We start from the raw sequence: 17,157 nt of genomic DNA, 5'->3' as shown, positions 1-17,157 counted from the left end.
TTATAACTCATTTACATGCATTCTTACTTTAATAAATTACTTAATTATAATAATTTAATATAATTTGATGTAAATATCGAACGGGTTGAAAAATGAGTTTCATTTTTGACAGTGAGAAAGGTAGTAGACACTGACTATATTTGTAAAGAATGAGTCGTGTAGAATATTTTAAAATAATTTATGAGAAAAAGTAGTTTGTTCGAATCTTTTAAAAGGTTAATAATAATATTTTATCACAAAGTTCTCTGAATTGCAGTTTCTCTTCTTTCCTTTTCTCTGAGATGCTGTTTGGTCTTTTCCCTCTCATGGAGAATCAAAATTGATGCTGCTTTGATATTTTTTGCTTACCTTTATAACTACTATTATTCCCACTTTCTATTCATGTTTTCTATTTTTTAATACATATATATATAATAATAACAATAATAATATATTAATTCGACTTAGTCTTATAAGTGAAGTCTGAGAATAATATAATATATACAGACTTTGCATCCTTCTTTTAGAGTTAGAAGAGATTGTTTTCAATAGTTTAATTCCTTTTAGATATATAAACCAATATATATGCTCTTTATTGTAGTGAGAATGTTTAGATTAGGTTGCATGCATTTTCACTAATTCAATGCAGAAGAGACAGATTTGAAATTTAAAATTTATGAATTTTTATAAAAGAAAACTATCACACATAAAGAATGAATTTTGGTGAATTTATTGATTATATTCATGGCGAAATCAAAAAGTTCGTTAAGAATGTTTAGCCATTGAAAAAAGAATTTCTTTTAGTGAAAAAATAACATAATGTTGAACGCAAGGATTAAACTTAAGACTTATATGTTAGGATTTTCAAAATTTAATATATTTTTTGTAAAAATTATGATTTATATTCTATATATATATGAGTATTATTTTTTAATAAAAAATGTTCAACCGATCATCCTCACGGAGTCCGAATAGTTACTCAACTTATCTTACTGTAAATATGCCCCAAATTGGATTTAAACATGATCGTATCTTCTATCAACAGTACATAATAAAAAATTATGCCTACTAAATCTTAGTTTGTCAAGAAAAATCACTTTAATTGGTTTCTTTATTGAGATTTGAATCCTAATATGTCATATCCATTTTGACTATTGTGCCAAACTCCTTGCAATACTACTGCTACTTTGTTTGGGGTAAAATTATATAAGAAATATAGAATATTTTAATGATGTGAGACGTTTTATAAAAAAAATCATAATGAAACCAAAAATTCAGTATGATCATCGAATATCGAATCAAAACAAAAATATAAATGTTTTTTTTTAGTTTTTTATCTAGTATTCGACAATTATAATAGAGCCTAACTAAATTTGAATTTTACACTAGAAAATCATACGTGAGTAAAAAATGCTCTTTTAACAAAGACAATTTCTTATTCATGAGACTCAAATCTAAAACTTTCGTAATTAACCATGAAGAAGTACTTACCATTTCAGTACGTTTATAAATGTGTCTCATAAAAAGACTAAAAAGAAAGCTTCCCAAAAGCCCTCAGCTTTTATATTTTTGTCTGCCATTTAATTCCCATAAACAAACAAATCACTATCACATAAATTCCCACAAAAACCTCGTCCTTCTTCTCTCCCTTTTTTCTATACAAATTTTTCCTCTTAAATAACACTTCTTTAATAACTACTATATACTATTTCATTCTTTAGCTGAAAAAAAAAATGAACTATTTTTAGCTCATTGAGTTATTACTTTGTCTCAGTTGCCTATAGCTGAGAGTTCAAGCAGGAGAGAAAAAACACAAGTTGTTTCTGTTTTTGGGGTTCATTAATAAGTTCTTGAATGAAAAAAATGAGTTTCATGAAGGAAAGTTTGAATCTTTTTTGTGTTTTTTCCATTTTTTTGGTACTCAAAGCCATATTCTGATTTGGGGTTTGTTCTGTTTTTAAGCTAATCTTGAGAAAAAAAAGTGTTTCATGAGGGAAAGTTTGGATTTTTATTGTGTTTTTGTGAAGCCCATTTGATTTTTGTGCCCCCCAAAAGCCATATTCTGATATTTTAGGGGGAAAAAATGATAACAGTTTCAGACCTTTACCATGTTCTAACTGCTGTAGTTCCACTTTATGTAGCTATGATATTGGCATATGGCTCAGTGAAATGGTGGAAGATTTTTAGTCCAGATCAATGTTCAGGAATCAACAGATTTGTAGCTCTTTTTGCAGTTCCATTGCTATCTTTTCACTTCATTGCTTCTAACAATCCTTATGCTATGAACTACAGGTTCATAGCTGCTGACACTTTACAAAAAGTCATTGTTCTTGTTGTTTTAGCTATTTGGTCAAGAATTAGCTCAAGGGGGTCTCTTGAATGGTCCATTACTTTGTTTTCCCTTTCAACTTTGCCTAATACTTTAGTTATGGGAATCCCTTTGCTAAAAGGGATGTATGGTGATGCCTCAGGGAGTTTAATGGTTCAAATTGTTGTTCTTCAATGTATCATTTGGTACACTTTGATGCTTTTCTTGTTTGAGTATAGAGGTGCTAGAATGCTTATTGCTGAACAGTTTCCTGATACTGGAGGATCAATTGTTTCATTTAAAATTGATTCTGATGTTATTTCATTAGATGGAAAAGAACCATTAGAAACTCAAGCTGAAGTTGGTGATGATGGGAAACTTCATGTAGTTGTTAGGAAATCAACTAGTTCAAGGTCTGAAATATTTTCAAGAATGTCACATGGTAATAACACTGGTGGTCTGTCCATGACACCAAGACCATCTAATTTGTCTAATGCTGAGATTTACTCTTTGCAATCTTCAAGAAATATGACCCCTAGAGATTCAAATTTTAACCATAATGATATATACTCAATGGTGAATGGGAAAAATAATGCAAATATGAGTCCTAGGACATCAAATTTTGGTAACTTGGGATTTGATGAGGAGAGTGGATTTGGGAAGACTAATGTAGGGTACCCTGCACCTACTAATGCTGGGATTTTTTCTCCGGTGACCGGAGGACCGGGGACGAAAAAGAAGGCTAATGGGACAGAAAGTGGAAAAGATCTTCATATGTTTGTTTGGAGTTCAAGTGCTTCACCAGTATCTGAAGGAGGGATTCATGTGTTCAGGGGAGGTGACTTTGGTAATGAGCTTGGAATTGGACATCACTCAAAAGGTTGGGCACACACTTCCATTATTTACTATGCCATATTATCAACATGTCTAAAAACTCATGTCTTTTAAGTACTATTTTGTATTTTAGTTGGTTTTGGTTATGTTGTCTTGGTTGAGTACACTATTTTAATGAGATAGCATGTGGTCATATGTCCTTTTCTGTTTAATAATTTAGTTGGTTTTGGTTGTATTGTCTTGGGATGAGTACACTTTTGTTTTTGTGATTCTATGCTTGGTCTAGAGATTTTTTAATTTGTGATTCACTAGAGAGAAATATGTGGGGTCTGAGGAGGATAGAGTGCACGCACACCTTACCCCTACTTGACGGAGGTAGAGAGGCTGTTTACGAAAGACTAGTTCTTTCGCATATCAGAGCAGAGAGAAATATGTGAATGAACTGTTTTTGTTTTGTTGAGCCTGCTGCATTATTGGTGGCATTCTACTATGGTTTTCTTGTTTGAGGTCTAGCTTTGTCCTTTCTCAAGGGAATTCCTGAAATTATGATCCACTTTTGTCTCCTCGCGAGAATGCTTGCATTACTTAAAATTATCGTTTGCATGGGTATACAATCCAGAATTTTAAGTTATCGAGTGCAAGAATCACCACAATTACTAATTTTTTGAGATAACATGTGTGCTTTTTAAATAATTATATGTACTTTTAACATTGTGAACTATATGTGTATAGTTTGTGTTGAGGACAACACATGTTATCAAAAGGTCGCGTTCATATTATGCTCCTCATTTTCCTTCAGCAAGTTAGGTACTTTTCTTTTATAATTAATGATTGATTTCGTAATCTTTTGTGCATTAGATTATGATGATTTTGGTCGAGAAGAGTTTTCTCTCGGGGATAAAAATAACTCCAATGGATGTCATCGAGAAGAGCCGGTGCTAAAGAAGCTTGGATCAAGTTCTACAGCCGAGCTGTTTCCTAAGACTGCTAATGAAACTAAGGCTACTGCTATGCCTGCTGCTAGTGTGATGACCAGACTTATTCTGATTATGGTGTGGCGAAAACTCATTAGGAACCCGAATACTTATTCTAGTCTCCTTGGTCTCGCTTGGTCCTTGATCTCATTCCGGTATGCACACTGAAGTTTCCTTGACTTGAACGTATTCCGATACATGTATCAATGTACTATGTTTGAATCTCAAACTAGTTCTAGTCGGCTATATAAGTCATCCGCATTCCATTCTGGTTTATTTAACTCAATTACTAAATAATTGATATGGTTTCAGGTGGAACATTCAGATGCCTTTGATTTTTGCTAAGTCGATATCAATTCTCTCCGATGCTGGTCTTGGAATGGCAATGTTTAGTCTTGGTATGACGTTTATTCTTACTAACATTCACAATAGTACTAACCATTGGCCTATGCTTATGGTAAAATTAATGGTCGTTGGAACTCATTTGTTTCCGTAAACTTCAGGTTTGTTCATGGCGTTGCAGCCTAAAATGATCTCCTGTGGAAAAACAATTGCTGCCTTCTCTATGGCAGTTAGATTCATCAGCGGTCCAGCAGTCATGGCCGCTGCCTCCTTAGCTATTGGACTTCGAGGTGTTCTTTTGCATATTGCAATAGTTCAGGTAAAGGACCTAAAAGGTTATCCTTTGCATATTCATTGTCATTTTTCTTTTCATAACTACTTTGATTTGTTGCACTTGAGCCGAGTTTCCTTCAAAAACAACTTCTCTACCTCCACGAGGTAGGGATAAGGTCTGACAATACTCTACTCTCCCCAGATCCCACTTTTGTTATTTCACTTGGTTTGTTGTTGTTGTAATCGTTTCGTATATTTAATTTTTCAGGCAGCTCTACCTCAAGGAATTGTTCCTTTTGTCTTTGCCAAAGAATACAATCTTCATCCTGATATTCTTAGCACAGGGTAAGGACTCCACAAACTTATATATCACTATCAACATTTCTTACTCGTTACGTGCATTTCGACTCGTTCCAATGAATTATTCACCTACCATTTATCCGATTTTGATTTGGTTTAGCACTTGTCGTTGCATAGAACTTAAAACTCTTCATTTCGTTTTGTTCCTAAAAGACAACCACAATGCCCTATATTGTTGCTCGGACTCTCTGAAAATGAACTACTATTGGACAATCCAACACAACTAACAACATTTTTGAAGAGTTCGAGCAACATATATAGACGTTGCATGAAGTATATACACTTTAGTAATAACTTGGTATTTTTCGGGTTTCGATCGGTTGCCTTGTAATATTGGTATTGGTGATTTTGCAGGGTTATATTTGGTATGTTAATAGCCCTTCCAATCACTTTAGTGTACTACATTTTGCTGGGGCTTTGATACTGAAGAGAGCAAAGCTGCAGAGAAGCTGTTAATCTAAAAAGGAAATGACTTTTTTGCCACTGCTTTTTTATGGCTTCCAACAAAATTAAATTTATTTTGTTGTCTCTTTATTATCCCTTCTAGTTTTGAACCTTTTGTATTGTGCAATGCTATTTACTAACTTAATTAGTTGTTTTTCATGAAGAAAGTGAAAACTCATTTCCCCAGTTTAGGACCTTATCGGAATAAGTTATATCATAATTAATAATTAATCGTGATAAGTTATCCCGATCAGAATGTGGAACAATAGTATTAAAATTGATTATTTTAGGATAAAGTAATAAAAATGAAAAAATGTAATAAATATCAATATCATAACTAATTTCAACATAATTGATGCATCACCATGAACAAGTGTTGTACAGTGGTGTATAGAGTTATTTGTATAACCTTGGTTGAAAAATTATACTAAGTATATAAAGTTGTACAAAATATATAGCTTAAAAATTATTTTCATATATATAGTTTTGAAATTAGTAGAAAATATTTTTTTAATTTTGGCGCAAGTTATTAGTTTCGTCTCCTTAACTATTGATAGCCTTAAAAACATTTAACTATTTGACTAACTAAATTTAGATACATCCCAATTTGCTACATGACACAGTAAGTAATCTCAAACTCCTATGGAATCATGAAACTCTTATTAAAAAGTCGAGAGAAGTGTTAAAAACACTCTATACTTGACGAGAAATTTAAGTGTGTATTTCATTCAGGTTGCAAAATTGAAAGTGTATTTTAAATTCAATTAATTAAATAAAATGATACTTTTAAGTTTGTTAATAATTTAAAAATAAACTAATAATTTACGTAAAATTCGGGATTTTCTTTCCCTCTGTGTGACACATTCTAATGGCGTGCTTCATGTGTGTTTTGTTTTGGAACACTGAACACTTGCCATTGTTGTTTCTCTTTGCGCGGTCCACTGTTTTTTAACTTTATGTCATAAAAAAGTGGAAGAATATTCCCTTAATTGGATTATCAAATTGAAAAAATGACAAAAATTGATTATTTTTTTCTGTTCTGAAATAAATTAATACATGATATGGTATAATATAATATTATAAAAAATTAATATTATTTGATTTATACATGGAGTACGTAAGTATTTACTTACAAAAGGAAATACTTTTGAAATAGGAATTATAATATTAGTCTTTCAGTTTCGGTAGGTAAGAGAATGTTTCCACAACTCGAACTTGTGAGCTCATACTGGCATAACTAATTACATCAAGGCCCTTGAGTGCAAATTTTTGATGATATATAGCTGTGTAGGGCGGTGGTGGTACATACTACATACTACATTGTTCGTTTCAATTTATTTTTGTTAGGCCTTATTTATATTCGTTAAGATCAAGAATGTATTTGATAAAAAGAAAAACTTTTTTCTGCAAAATATTTTTTTTTTAATTTTTGGTTGGTCAATATATTTTGAAAAATATCATTTTTATGAAAATAAATTTCTTAAAAAATAATAATGAGAAAATTGACTTTTCTAATGAAAATAGGGGGGGAAAGAGTTTCATAAGTAATATTTCAAATTTATTGTCTTTTCTCTATCGTGAGACCCCCCACTTCTATCTCATCCCGCCCATATATTCTGGCTCCAATAATAATTTCGGACAACAGATGAAAAACCAAAAAAGTGTGTAAATATACTTTAATTTTAAAGAATAGTGGTGTCTAGTGTAAGTGTGTAACTAACATTTTAATTTATTATGCCTCATTTTTAATTTATGTAGAGTGATTGATTTGATATATCGATTTTCATTGCTCCAATCAATTCAGATTCATCCCATTTAAAACTCATTTAAGGGTGCAACACTACTAAAAATTTCTCGATTTTCATAACTTAAACAAAATCTCTAATTTAAAGCTTAAAAATTCTATTCATATTCATCTCATCATATTTCTTCAGGAATGTTACGAGTTTAAGAAAGGAAAGACAAATTTTATTCAAAACTTGAAGTCTAAACATACAATTTATTTATAGGAAATGAAACACACTTCTCACTAGCATTCAATTGAACTAAATAGCAACCCTTTTAACTACTTTAGCCATCAAACCATTTGTCATTCTAATCACAACAGTAGCTGTTGGTGAAATTGTTTGTGCTTCCAATAATTGAATATTGTAATTGTATATCATGGTAGCTGCCACCATTTTCATCTGAATGAATGCCATTTCCTTCCCAACACAAGTCCTTGGCCCCGCGAGAAACGCTGGAAATTTGTAAGATGGCTCATGTTTAAGCCCTCCACGTTCAGTAATCCATCTCTCTGGCCTAAACTCTAAACAATCTTTTCCCCATAAACTCTCCATTCTCCCCATTGTATAAAACGATATCAATATTTTCATGTTTGGACTCACACAATGACCACTTGGTAGGACGTCAAGTTTAAGTGGAGATTTATGCTCAATTGAAACGGGTGGGAATAGTCGAAGAGCTTCACACAATGCACCATGTAGATAGACCAATTTTCGCGACTCTTCTATGTTGAAAAACTTGAGACTTTCGTCTTCTTTTAGATGCAATTGTTGTTGAATCTCTTCTCGAATCTTTTTCACAACTAAGGGATTTTTACCCAAGTGCCAAAAACACCAAGTAAGAGTTGTACTTGTAGTGTCTCTACCAGCAAACATCAAATTCAAGAAAGTATCTCTTAGAAATTTTTCTACACTTCCCAAATTCTTATCATCTTCATTTGTCCATTGATTATATGCTTTGACATAGTCACTGAATAGGTCAAAATCATCGTCTTTAATTTTATTACTCATCAACTTCTCTTGCCTTTTCGATATAGCAGGATATATGAATTGATCAAGAGCCTCCCATGCGTTCATTAGATTCTTCTCTTTACCAATTCGAAGCCATTTTTGCAACTTCCAACAGCTTTCAGGCAAGACATGTCGATATAAAAGTGCATCAACCATGTCGTTGAACGCCTTTTCACATGGTACATAAGGTAGATTTACAGACAAACTTTTGGGATTGTGATCAAGTAATAATTTACTAATAGTATCGAAACTAAATCTCTGAAAAATGTCTTGCAAATCAACAGGGGTGTCCTGTTTTGCAAAAATATCAAGAGTTGGAACAATACCTTTAACGATCGTGTCCCATACGTTACGTTGTAACAATGTTTGGAACTTGGCATGGTTCATTAAGGACATGGTTGTTTTCCTATGAATCTCCCATAATTCAGAATCAACATTGAAGATACCATTTCCTAATACATCAAATATTTCACGAAACTCAGGTCCCTTTGGATAGTTTGAGAAATTTCGACTCAGGATATGATGGATATTTGCAGGATCGCTAGTGAATAACATGTCCATGTTGGCGAAAATAGGGCCACGGAACTCGAAATTGCTACTAGTTTCTAAGAGAAGATCAGTGAAAAATGAATGGATTCTATGAGCATTATGAACAAATCCAGGCAACATTCCAATAATGGGCCAATATGTTGGTTTTGAAGTTTTGGTCCATTTATTTTTCAAGTACCAATAAGTGAAGCATAGGATTATCAAGGGAATAACATAGTAACCAAGAACATCCATTAGTGTCTGCACAAAATTAAGACAAATATTAGTCAAAATTAATGCTTTTTTTAATTTTACGTGATATGGTTAAGACCATAAGATTAAATGACATTATAGTATATTCCACATGTTGAGAGTAGTTAGACAGTTAATTAAATTACTGTTAGTTAACAGGTCATTAGTCAATAAGCTTTCTTCATAACTGATATGGCAAGATCTGCTTAATCTTACCCATGTATCTTTAGTTTAACATCACAACTGTAGAGGCGTATTTAGGATTTTGAGATAATGGGTGTATTATTACAAAAATGTGGATCTAAGATGTAAAATTTGATCAATTTGACATTTAGATTCTTATCACTAAAAATTGTTAAAATTATAGATCCAAAATTAACTTTGATCTATTTCGCACTGAAGGTATTGAGATCGACTGAACTCATTGATGGTATGTTATATCAATCACAAGATTCAAAAAGTTCTATATCAAATCAAAACCAAACAAACAAATTGAAACGTAAGGAACGAACAATCACAACATGAAGACAGAAGGTAAATCCACCATTCATACACAATACATATTTCTATCAAACATCAACAACCTCCAATTCAAAATACTACTCCCTCGGTTCCTTTTTACTTGTCCAATTTTAATTTTTTATTTGTCTTCTTTTACCTGTCATTTTTGACAAATTAAGAAAAAATAATATTTTTTACCTATTATACCCTCAATTTATTTAGAGAGTTAATGTTTTCGAGAAAAAAAAAGTAGAATCTTTTTAATGAGTAAATTGATTTTGAAATTCTATCAATTAATAGGAATAAAATGGTAAATTCACTATGTCAATTATTATTTTCATAACAGGTGTGTTAAGTAAAAAATGAACAAATAAATAGAGACAGAGAGACTAATAATTTAACTTTCCTGGTAATACATAATAAACCAAAAGAAGCACAACTAATTAACATATGAAATAGTGGAAAATGAGATGTTTTTATATAACATAAAAGTTTAGAAAAAATACCATGAGTAAATATGAAGCTTGTATGTTGTATATGTTCTTGATTCTTGATTATAAATCTTGGCTAAAATTTTGAGAGGTTTTATAAGTAGAGAATGATATAACTTTCATAATGAAAAGGGCTATTATATAGTTGTGTAGAGCGCGGCGATGGTACCACCACACAATTTGTTGGGTGCATAGATATGGGGACAAAACTCTCTTTATAGCACACGCACATCTTATTTCTGCGTACGGTAAAACCTCACTGAATTAATACTCGGTAAATTAATAATCACTTTAATATTTTGATCCCGACTTGCATCAATGGAAAAAATTACTCAATTTGATAAGATAATAAGATAATATATTTTCAGAAGATTCCTATATAAATATATGGTCTCATTACTATTATAAATTAATAATTCTTTAAAAGTACAGATATATGTAAGACAATTTAGTGAAATATGATTCTATTATTTTTTATTAAATTTCAAATCTAGTTGAAGCTCATCTCTAACTTTTTTTTATTGCATCCAAAAATTTCGGTGTTGTCATGACTATAAATCTGTTTGAGTGCATGTGGAATGATCTCTTTTGTATTCACATAATGTTTTACGTATTTGATATATCATAGTTGATTTTGTGATACCTTTTTAATGAGAAGTCATTTATGGATATGGTTTCAAAAAAAAATTTATGTTGTTTATATAGTTTATTCTCTCACAGTCATATATACATCGAATGTTTCTAGTAAAGAATACAATGAATAATATTTGATTATTAATAAACAATGACTATTATGTATAGTGCATTTATTTTCGCAATGAATCATTGAGTTGTTGAATTTATTTTACAATAAATTATTTAATAAAAAATAATATTATAATGAATCATACATATACATTGTACTTTGTGAATTTATTTTTTTTAAATATAAATTCAACAAATATGACACAAAATTTAGTAAGATCCGATGATTTTGATGTTCACTGTACTTTATATATAATAATTTTTTTTTATGTGAATTCAATAAATATGATACATACATAGTAAGAGATAATGATTTTGATGTAATCAAAATTAACCTTCATTGAATTTTAAAACACACTTTAAATTAATAAATATTTATTTATTGATTAAATAATATCTCTATAAAATATTAATATTTCATGAGTCCACCTATATTAATTTAGTGAGATTTTATTATATTTATTTTGGATTGTATATCTAAGTAAAAAATAGTGTAACTACTTATAATATTATAATAATAAAACCAACGAGAAGTAAATCAATCAAAATTATATAATGAGTAACAGGGAAGGTGGCGTTTGAGCATGAAAACTAAATTTAATTAAATTTCTTTGAAATTTTTAAGATGGGAGTTGGAGTTGGAGTTGGAGTTGTGTTTAATCATACTTTGATAAACAATATTTAGAATTTAAATGCATTTTTTTAAAGTATGAAATATGATTTATATCTGAAAATTTTAAAACCTAACAAACTTATTCAACCAGAGCCTTGCTGCTAAAAGCTGCTCATTTTTTGAAGAACTTTTTAAAAATAGGTTTTCAAAAAGTGTTTTTGAAAATAATAATAATTGTGTTTGGTTAATTCATTTGAGAAACGTTTTTGATAAGCGAATTGTGTTTGACTAATATTTTAAAAAGAGTACTTTTGAGAGTCAAATTATGAAAAAGGACAAGTATCAATACACTTTTAATATTAAGATCATTTTAAATATCTATTATAAAATTTAATTTAATTTTTATTTTTATTAAATTAAAATTTACATAATTAAATTTTCAGTCAATATTCTACATATATGAATAAAAAATTACATGATGATTTAAATATATTTAAAAATATCAAAATAAATGTAAAAACCATTTCACAAATTAAATCACAACATAATAAAAACTTATCACTAAAATAAATAAATATAGATGTATATATGACGGAGATATTTTGGGCTTGCAATAAATAATTTCCTGCTTCTACTACTTCTGTTTTTTTTAATAAACAAAATTTTTAGCTTCTTCACAACAACACAAAAACTACTTATGCTTCTACTTAAAAATAGTTTTACTGATTAGTCAAACACCTTATTTTAAAAAAAAATAAGTGTATTTTATTCAAAATAAATATTTTTAGCCTTTCAACAACAATAACAAACATGCTCTTAATTAATATATCTAAAAATATAAAATCAAAATTGTTCTAAAAAAGTAATGTCACATTTATTTGCATTGCAGAATTTAAAAAGTCTGAATCAGATCAAAGTTGGACATAACTAACAAAAACATAAAAAAAAGTTATCCAATTTGATTGAAAAGAGAATAAATTTTGCAGCTACGGTAGTTGGGTATTTACTATATGTTTTTTTTTTTTAAATAAATAAATCAATCAAATTTGGACCAGTGGTCAGTTTTTTTATTAATAAGGTATGTACTATATGGTTGGTGTCTGAAATAAATGGTTATTTTAATAACAGCAAAAATTGGGACAAACTCTCAAAATAAAGGTGATATGGAAAACGTGTAAACAGAATTTTCTGATTAATAATAATTTTAAATAAAATGAAAAAAAAATGAATAATTTCCATGATCAAATGTGATCTAAATTATCAAAAATAAAACTCCTTTAACTAATAAACTCTTCACTTTAGTCTGGTTTTTCCCTCTTTGGGCTTGGGTTGATAGTACCCATGATGGTGATGCCTCAAAATTAACTATCCATGTGAGGTCATTGATCAGCGAAGTCATAAAGAAATATACGTATTTTTAAAAGGATTTTTTCACGAAAAGATAATAATCAAGTCTTGACAATTCAAGTGAAAAGTTTTTAAACTAGTCCCACTAATTAAGATGATAGGGACATGAACTATCGAAAGTTTTCGTCTCGATAATTACTTAGCAAGAGAAAGGCAATGCCAAAGTATTCCTCTTATGTGAGAAAACATAAGATGCTAAAGGAATTGTTTCGACCATTGCATTCCTAAATTATGTGATTTGTTTTAGAGTATTATAAATAATTAAATGAAATAAATTTGTGCAAGAGAATACTGATAATTAATAATCCACAATAGAAAATATATCTTAAAATAGTAAATTAAAATTTATATAGTTTGTCTCTTAAAAAATATTGTGACAAAAATTTTAAAACGAAAGGACTAAATTTTCAAGTGTCCATAAATATTAAACTCACTTTTGCTAATTGGTAATTAGTTGACGTGGTAAACAATGGGCCGGATAAGTATTTTTCCTCTTTCAAAAAGACTGATTTAGTGCGACTTGACATGTAGTTTTAAAAAATAAAAATAAAAATTTCAATTTTGTAATCTTAAATATTGTGGTCTTTAATATTGTAGCCTCAAATATGCCACGTCAAAATCTGAAACTATTTTTACAAAATACGAAAACCAAGAATATCAACACGAGCAATCGATACGAATATAAAATGGACAGAGATTGCAACTCTAAATAATTCATTAATACTTCATGCAATAAACCAATATATAAACAGAGACGGATCTAGGTTTTAAAAAGCGTATGATTTCTACAATAATTTCAATCTAACATAAAATTATATCTGGATTCACCATCAATTATTTATAAATATTTTTTTGATTCTTTTAAATACAAATAGATGATATGAACAAAAGTTGTTGAATTCCCGTAAACCCACACCTTAACCCTTGTTTGGATGGTTGTTACCCATTGTATCATATTATATTGTTAATCTAAATATGATGTTTGTTTTGATTGATACTTAAATTCTATTGTATCGCATTGTTTCAATCCACGGCTAGCGACTATTTGGTGTGATCGCGTCGTTACCTTAATATTTTCTTCTCATTTTATCTTTACTTATTATTTAATAATTCTATTTGATCAGTTACCCTACCTTTTCATAGCAACTCTACCCCATATACTACAATTTCTTGTAGATTATCATTCAAATTATGGATATGTGACATTATGCAATGACTGAGAATAATACAATCTATCCAAACGTTGTATTCATTAAAACAAGTCAATATGATACGATACGATACGATACAATACGATACGATACATTATGAAACAATACATAACAAGTTCGCCCCTAACACAATTTATTTATAGGATTAATTAAACAAAAAATTATAGAACCCTTTTACTCAGCTTAAACTTCAAACCATTTGTCATTCGAATAACAACAACAGTTGTTGGAGAAATTGTTTGTGCTTCCATTAACTGAATATTGTAATTGTATATCATGATAACTGCCACCATTTTTGCCTGAATGAATGTCATGTCCTTCCCTAAACAAGTCCTTGGCCCTGAATGAAACACCGGAAATTTGTGTGATGGCTCATGTTTGACTCCTCCTCGTTCAATAATCCATCTCTCTGGCTTGAACTCTAAGCAATCGTTTTCCCATATATATACTCTCCATTCTCCCCATTGTATAAATTGATATCAATATTTTCATGTTTGGTGTAACACGATGACCACTTGGTAGGACATCGAGCTCAACTTGAGCTCGATGTCCCACTCCAATGGGACATGGTTGTTTTCCTATGAATCTCCCATAATTCAGAATCAACATTGAAGATACCATTTCCTAATATATCGAATATTTCACGAAATTCAAGTCCCTTTGGATAGTTTGAGAAATTTCGACTCAGGATATATGAATATTTGCAGGATCGCTAGTGAATAACATGTCCATGTTGGCGAAAATAGGGCCAGGGAACTCGAAATTGCTATTAGTTTCTGAGAGAATGTCAGTGAAAAATGAATGGACTCTATGCATATTGTGAACAAATCCAAGCAACATTCCAACAAGGGGCCAATTTGTTGGGACTGAAGTTTTGGTCCATTTATTTTTCAAGTACCAATAAGTGAAACATAAAATTATCAAGGTAATAATAGAGTACCCAACAACATCCATTAGTGTCTGCACAAAATTAAGAAAAATAAATTCTTGAGTTAGATGATAGGTAAGTTGTAAATATTATCGTAAAAATATTTGTATATAATTTAAATAAATATTATTTGAGGTGGGGGTGGTGATGGAGCTACGACTCTTAAGATGAGTTGTGTTACTGTACTAGAGAATATCATTAACTAATAAAAATGTGCTCTCTCTAACAACTTAAAGTTTTAGATAAAATGCTCACACACTTCAACATGGTATCAGAGCAGGCAAATGTCCTGGATCGAATCTCACCGCTACCCAAATCAAAAAGAATTTTCACATGCTTGGACCATGAAAAAGAATCAAGCCCACACGTGAGGGGCGTGTAGAGAGTATCATTAACTAATTAAAGTGTGCTCTTCTCTAACAGTTAAACACACCCTAAATGGAAAGACCGGGATGGGGGGGGGGGGGGGGGGGNNNNGGGGGGGGGGGGGGGGGGGGGGGGGTTAAGAAAATCTAGTTAGACATAACTTCTTTAGGTTAAGGACTAACTTCTTTTTCTTTTCGATAAAAGAAATATTCTTTCTGTTTCAATATATTTGCTTTTTTTTAGCCAGTTTCAAAAGGATTTTTTTTTAACTCTTTAAATCCACTATCCGTACACAATATATGCATATAGCCTCAAATACCAATAACCTCCAATTCAAAATAATGAATAATTTATCTTTCCTAGTAAACCAAAAGTAAAATTAGAAGAAAGTCAAAAGAAGCACAATGAATTAATATATGAATATATAGTTGAAAATGAGAGTTAATATCACATAAAAGTTTAAGAAAAATAACATGAACAATTATGAAGCTTGTATATGTTATAATTCTTGATTGTAAATTTTGGCTAAAATTAAGAAGGTTATATAAGTAGTGTGATATTAATATTCATTAAGAAAAGGCTATTATATAGTTTGTACTTTGTATAGGGCGTGCGGCGATGGCACCGCACTATATGTTGGGTGATAGATATAGGGGCGGAATTTCTAATAATGTACGCAGACTTTATTAATATATATTTATTTCGCATTGCATTTTTAAGTAAAAAATAGTGTAACTATTAATATAATGATAAAAACTAGTAAGAAGTAAATCAAGCAAAATTATCGAAATGGACGGACACTGAGTTTTGAAAGAGTTGCTTTTGCCTCGATAATTACCTAGTGAGAGGAAGACGAAGCAAAAATAGTCTTTTACCTAAGAAAACATCATATGGTACGGCTCAAGTGATTCATTCAAACTATAAGACTTTAAAAATTATTTTTTCAAATTTCAATAGTAAAACGTTTAGCCCAAATCAAAAGATGATGCAAAATTAGCCTGTCACCAAAGGAAACATCATACATCTGGGCCAAGTGATTCACTCAAACTATGAGACTTTAAAAGCTAATTATTTTTTTTTCAAATGTCAATAGCCGAACGTTTAGTCCAAATCAAAAGGCAATGCAAAAATAGTCTTCTACTCAAGAAAACATCATACATCAGGGCTCAAGTGATTCACTGAAACTACGAAACTTAAAAATTGTTTTTTTTTTCTTCTTCAAATGTCAGTAGCGGAACGTTTAGTCGAAATCAAAAGGCGATGCAATAATAGTTGTTTACCTAAGATTACATCATTTCATCGGGACTCAAGTAATTCACTGAAACTATAAGAATCTTGATTTTTTTTTTTCAAATGACAGTAGCGGAATGTGTAGTCCAAATCAAAAGGGGATACCACTCTTACCCCTAAAGCAATTGTTTCAACTCCTGCTTCCAGAAGAGTTGGCACAAATATTATTATAGTCCAAATAGCTTTCGTAAATTATGTGATTGTTTTGTAAACATATAGAAATAATTCAATGATATAAAATTATGCAAAATAATATTAATAATTAATATCCACAATAAATAAATCAATTAAAGTGAAAATTCAGAAAGAAAATATTGATCTTTGAAATCTCTTTTATCATCTTCCTATCCGTAATTCATTTTATATTACTTGACCCTCATACTAAACATAGTTATTTCAATTTACTTATTCAATTTATAAAATAAAAAATAATCTATTGTACTTTTATCTTTTCTACCCTTAATATTAAATAACTACAAAAATAATAGTTAAGCTTAGAATTTTAAAATATCATTGA

At 30.2% G+C, this 17,157-nt stretch overlaps 2 protein-coding genes and 1 pseudogene across 2 annotated transcripts; 1 reads left to right on the top strand and 2 right to left on the bottom strand.

The window, feature by feature from the left end:
* The first annotated feature begins 1,588 nt into the window (after positions 1–1,588).
* Positions 1,589–5,648, top strand: LOC125866127 (probable auxin efflux carrier component 1b). The gene is made up of 6 exons (XM_049546425.1): positions 1,589–3,167; positions 3,980–4,250; positions 4,408–4,493; positions 4,599–4,756; positions 4,979–5,055; positions 5,425–5,648. Exons 1-6 carry the CDS (start codon positions 2,063–2,065, stop codon positions 5,489–5,491), a joined length of 1,764 nt encoding a protein of 587 aa, XP_049402382.1. The 5' UTR covers positions 1,589–2,062; the 3' UTR covers positions 5,492–5,648.
* Positions 5,649–7,466: 1,818 nt separating this feature from the next.
* Positions 7,467–10,244, bottom strand: LOC125866128 (alkane hydroxylase MAH1-like). The gene is made up of 2 exons (XM_049546426.1): positions 10,097–10,244; positions 7,467–9,098 (listed from the first exon to the last, which is right to left on the bottom strand). Exons 1-2 carry the CDS (start codon positions 10,097–10,099, stop codon positions 7,560–7,562), a joined length of 1,542 nt encoding a protein of 513 aa, XP_049402383.1. The 5' UTR covers positions 10,100–10,244; the 3' UTR covers positions 7,467–7,559.
* Positions 10,245–14,194: 3,950 nt separating this feature from the next.
* LOC125864220 (alkane hydroxylase MAH1-like) lies at positions 14,195–15,010 on the bottom strand (annotated as a pseudogene).
* Positions 15,011–17,157: the final 2,147 nt, after the last annotated feature.

The sequence above is a fragment of the Solanum stenotomum genome, chromosome 5, assembly GCF_019186545.1.
Source record: "Solanum stenotomum isolate F172 chromosome 5, ASM1918654v1, whole genome shotgun sequence".
Taxonomy (NCBI): Eukaryota; Viridiplantae; Streptophyta; class Magnoliopsida; order Solanales; family Solanaceae; genus Solanum; species Solanum stenotomum.
This window is presented reverse-complemented; position numbering and strand designations above follow the sequence as displayed.

Excerpts from the sequence above, each read along its gene's own strand:
- LOC125866127 (XM_049546425.1), top strand. The coding sequence starts at position 2,063 with ATGATAACAGTTTCAGACCTTTACCATGTTCTAACTGCTGTAGTTCCA. Across the intron at positions 3,168-3,979 it reads AATTGGACATCACTCAAAAG|ATTATGATGATTTTGGTCGA; the intron begins GTTGGGCACACA and ends TTTGTGCATTAG. Across the intron at positions 4,494-4,598 it reads AATGGCAATGTTTAGTCTTG|GTTTGTTCATGGCGTTGCAG; the intron begins GTATGACGTTTA and ends CGTAAACTTCAG.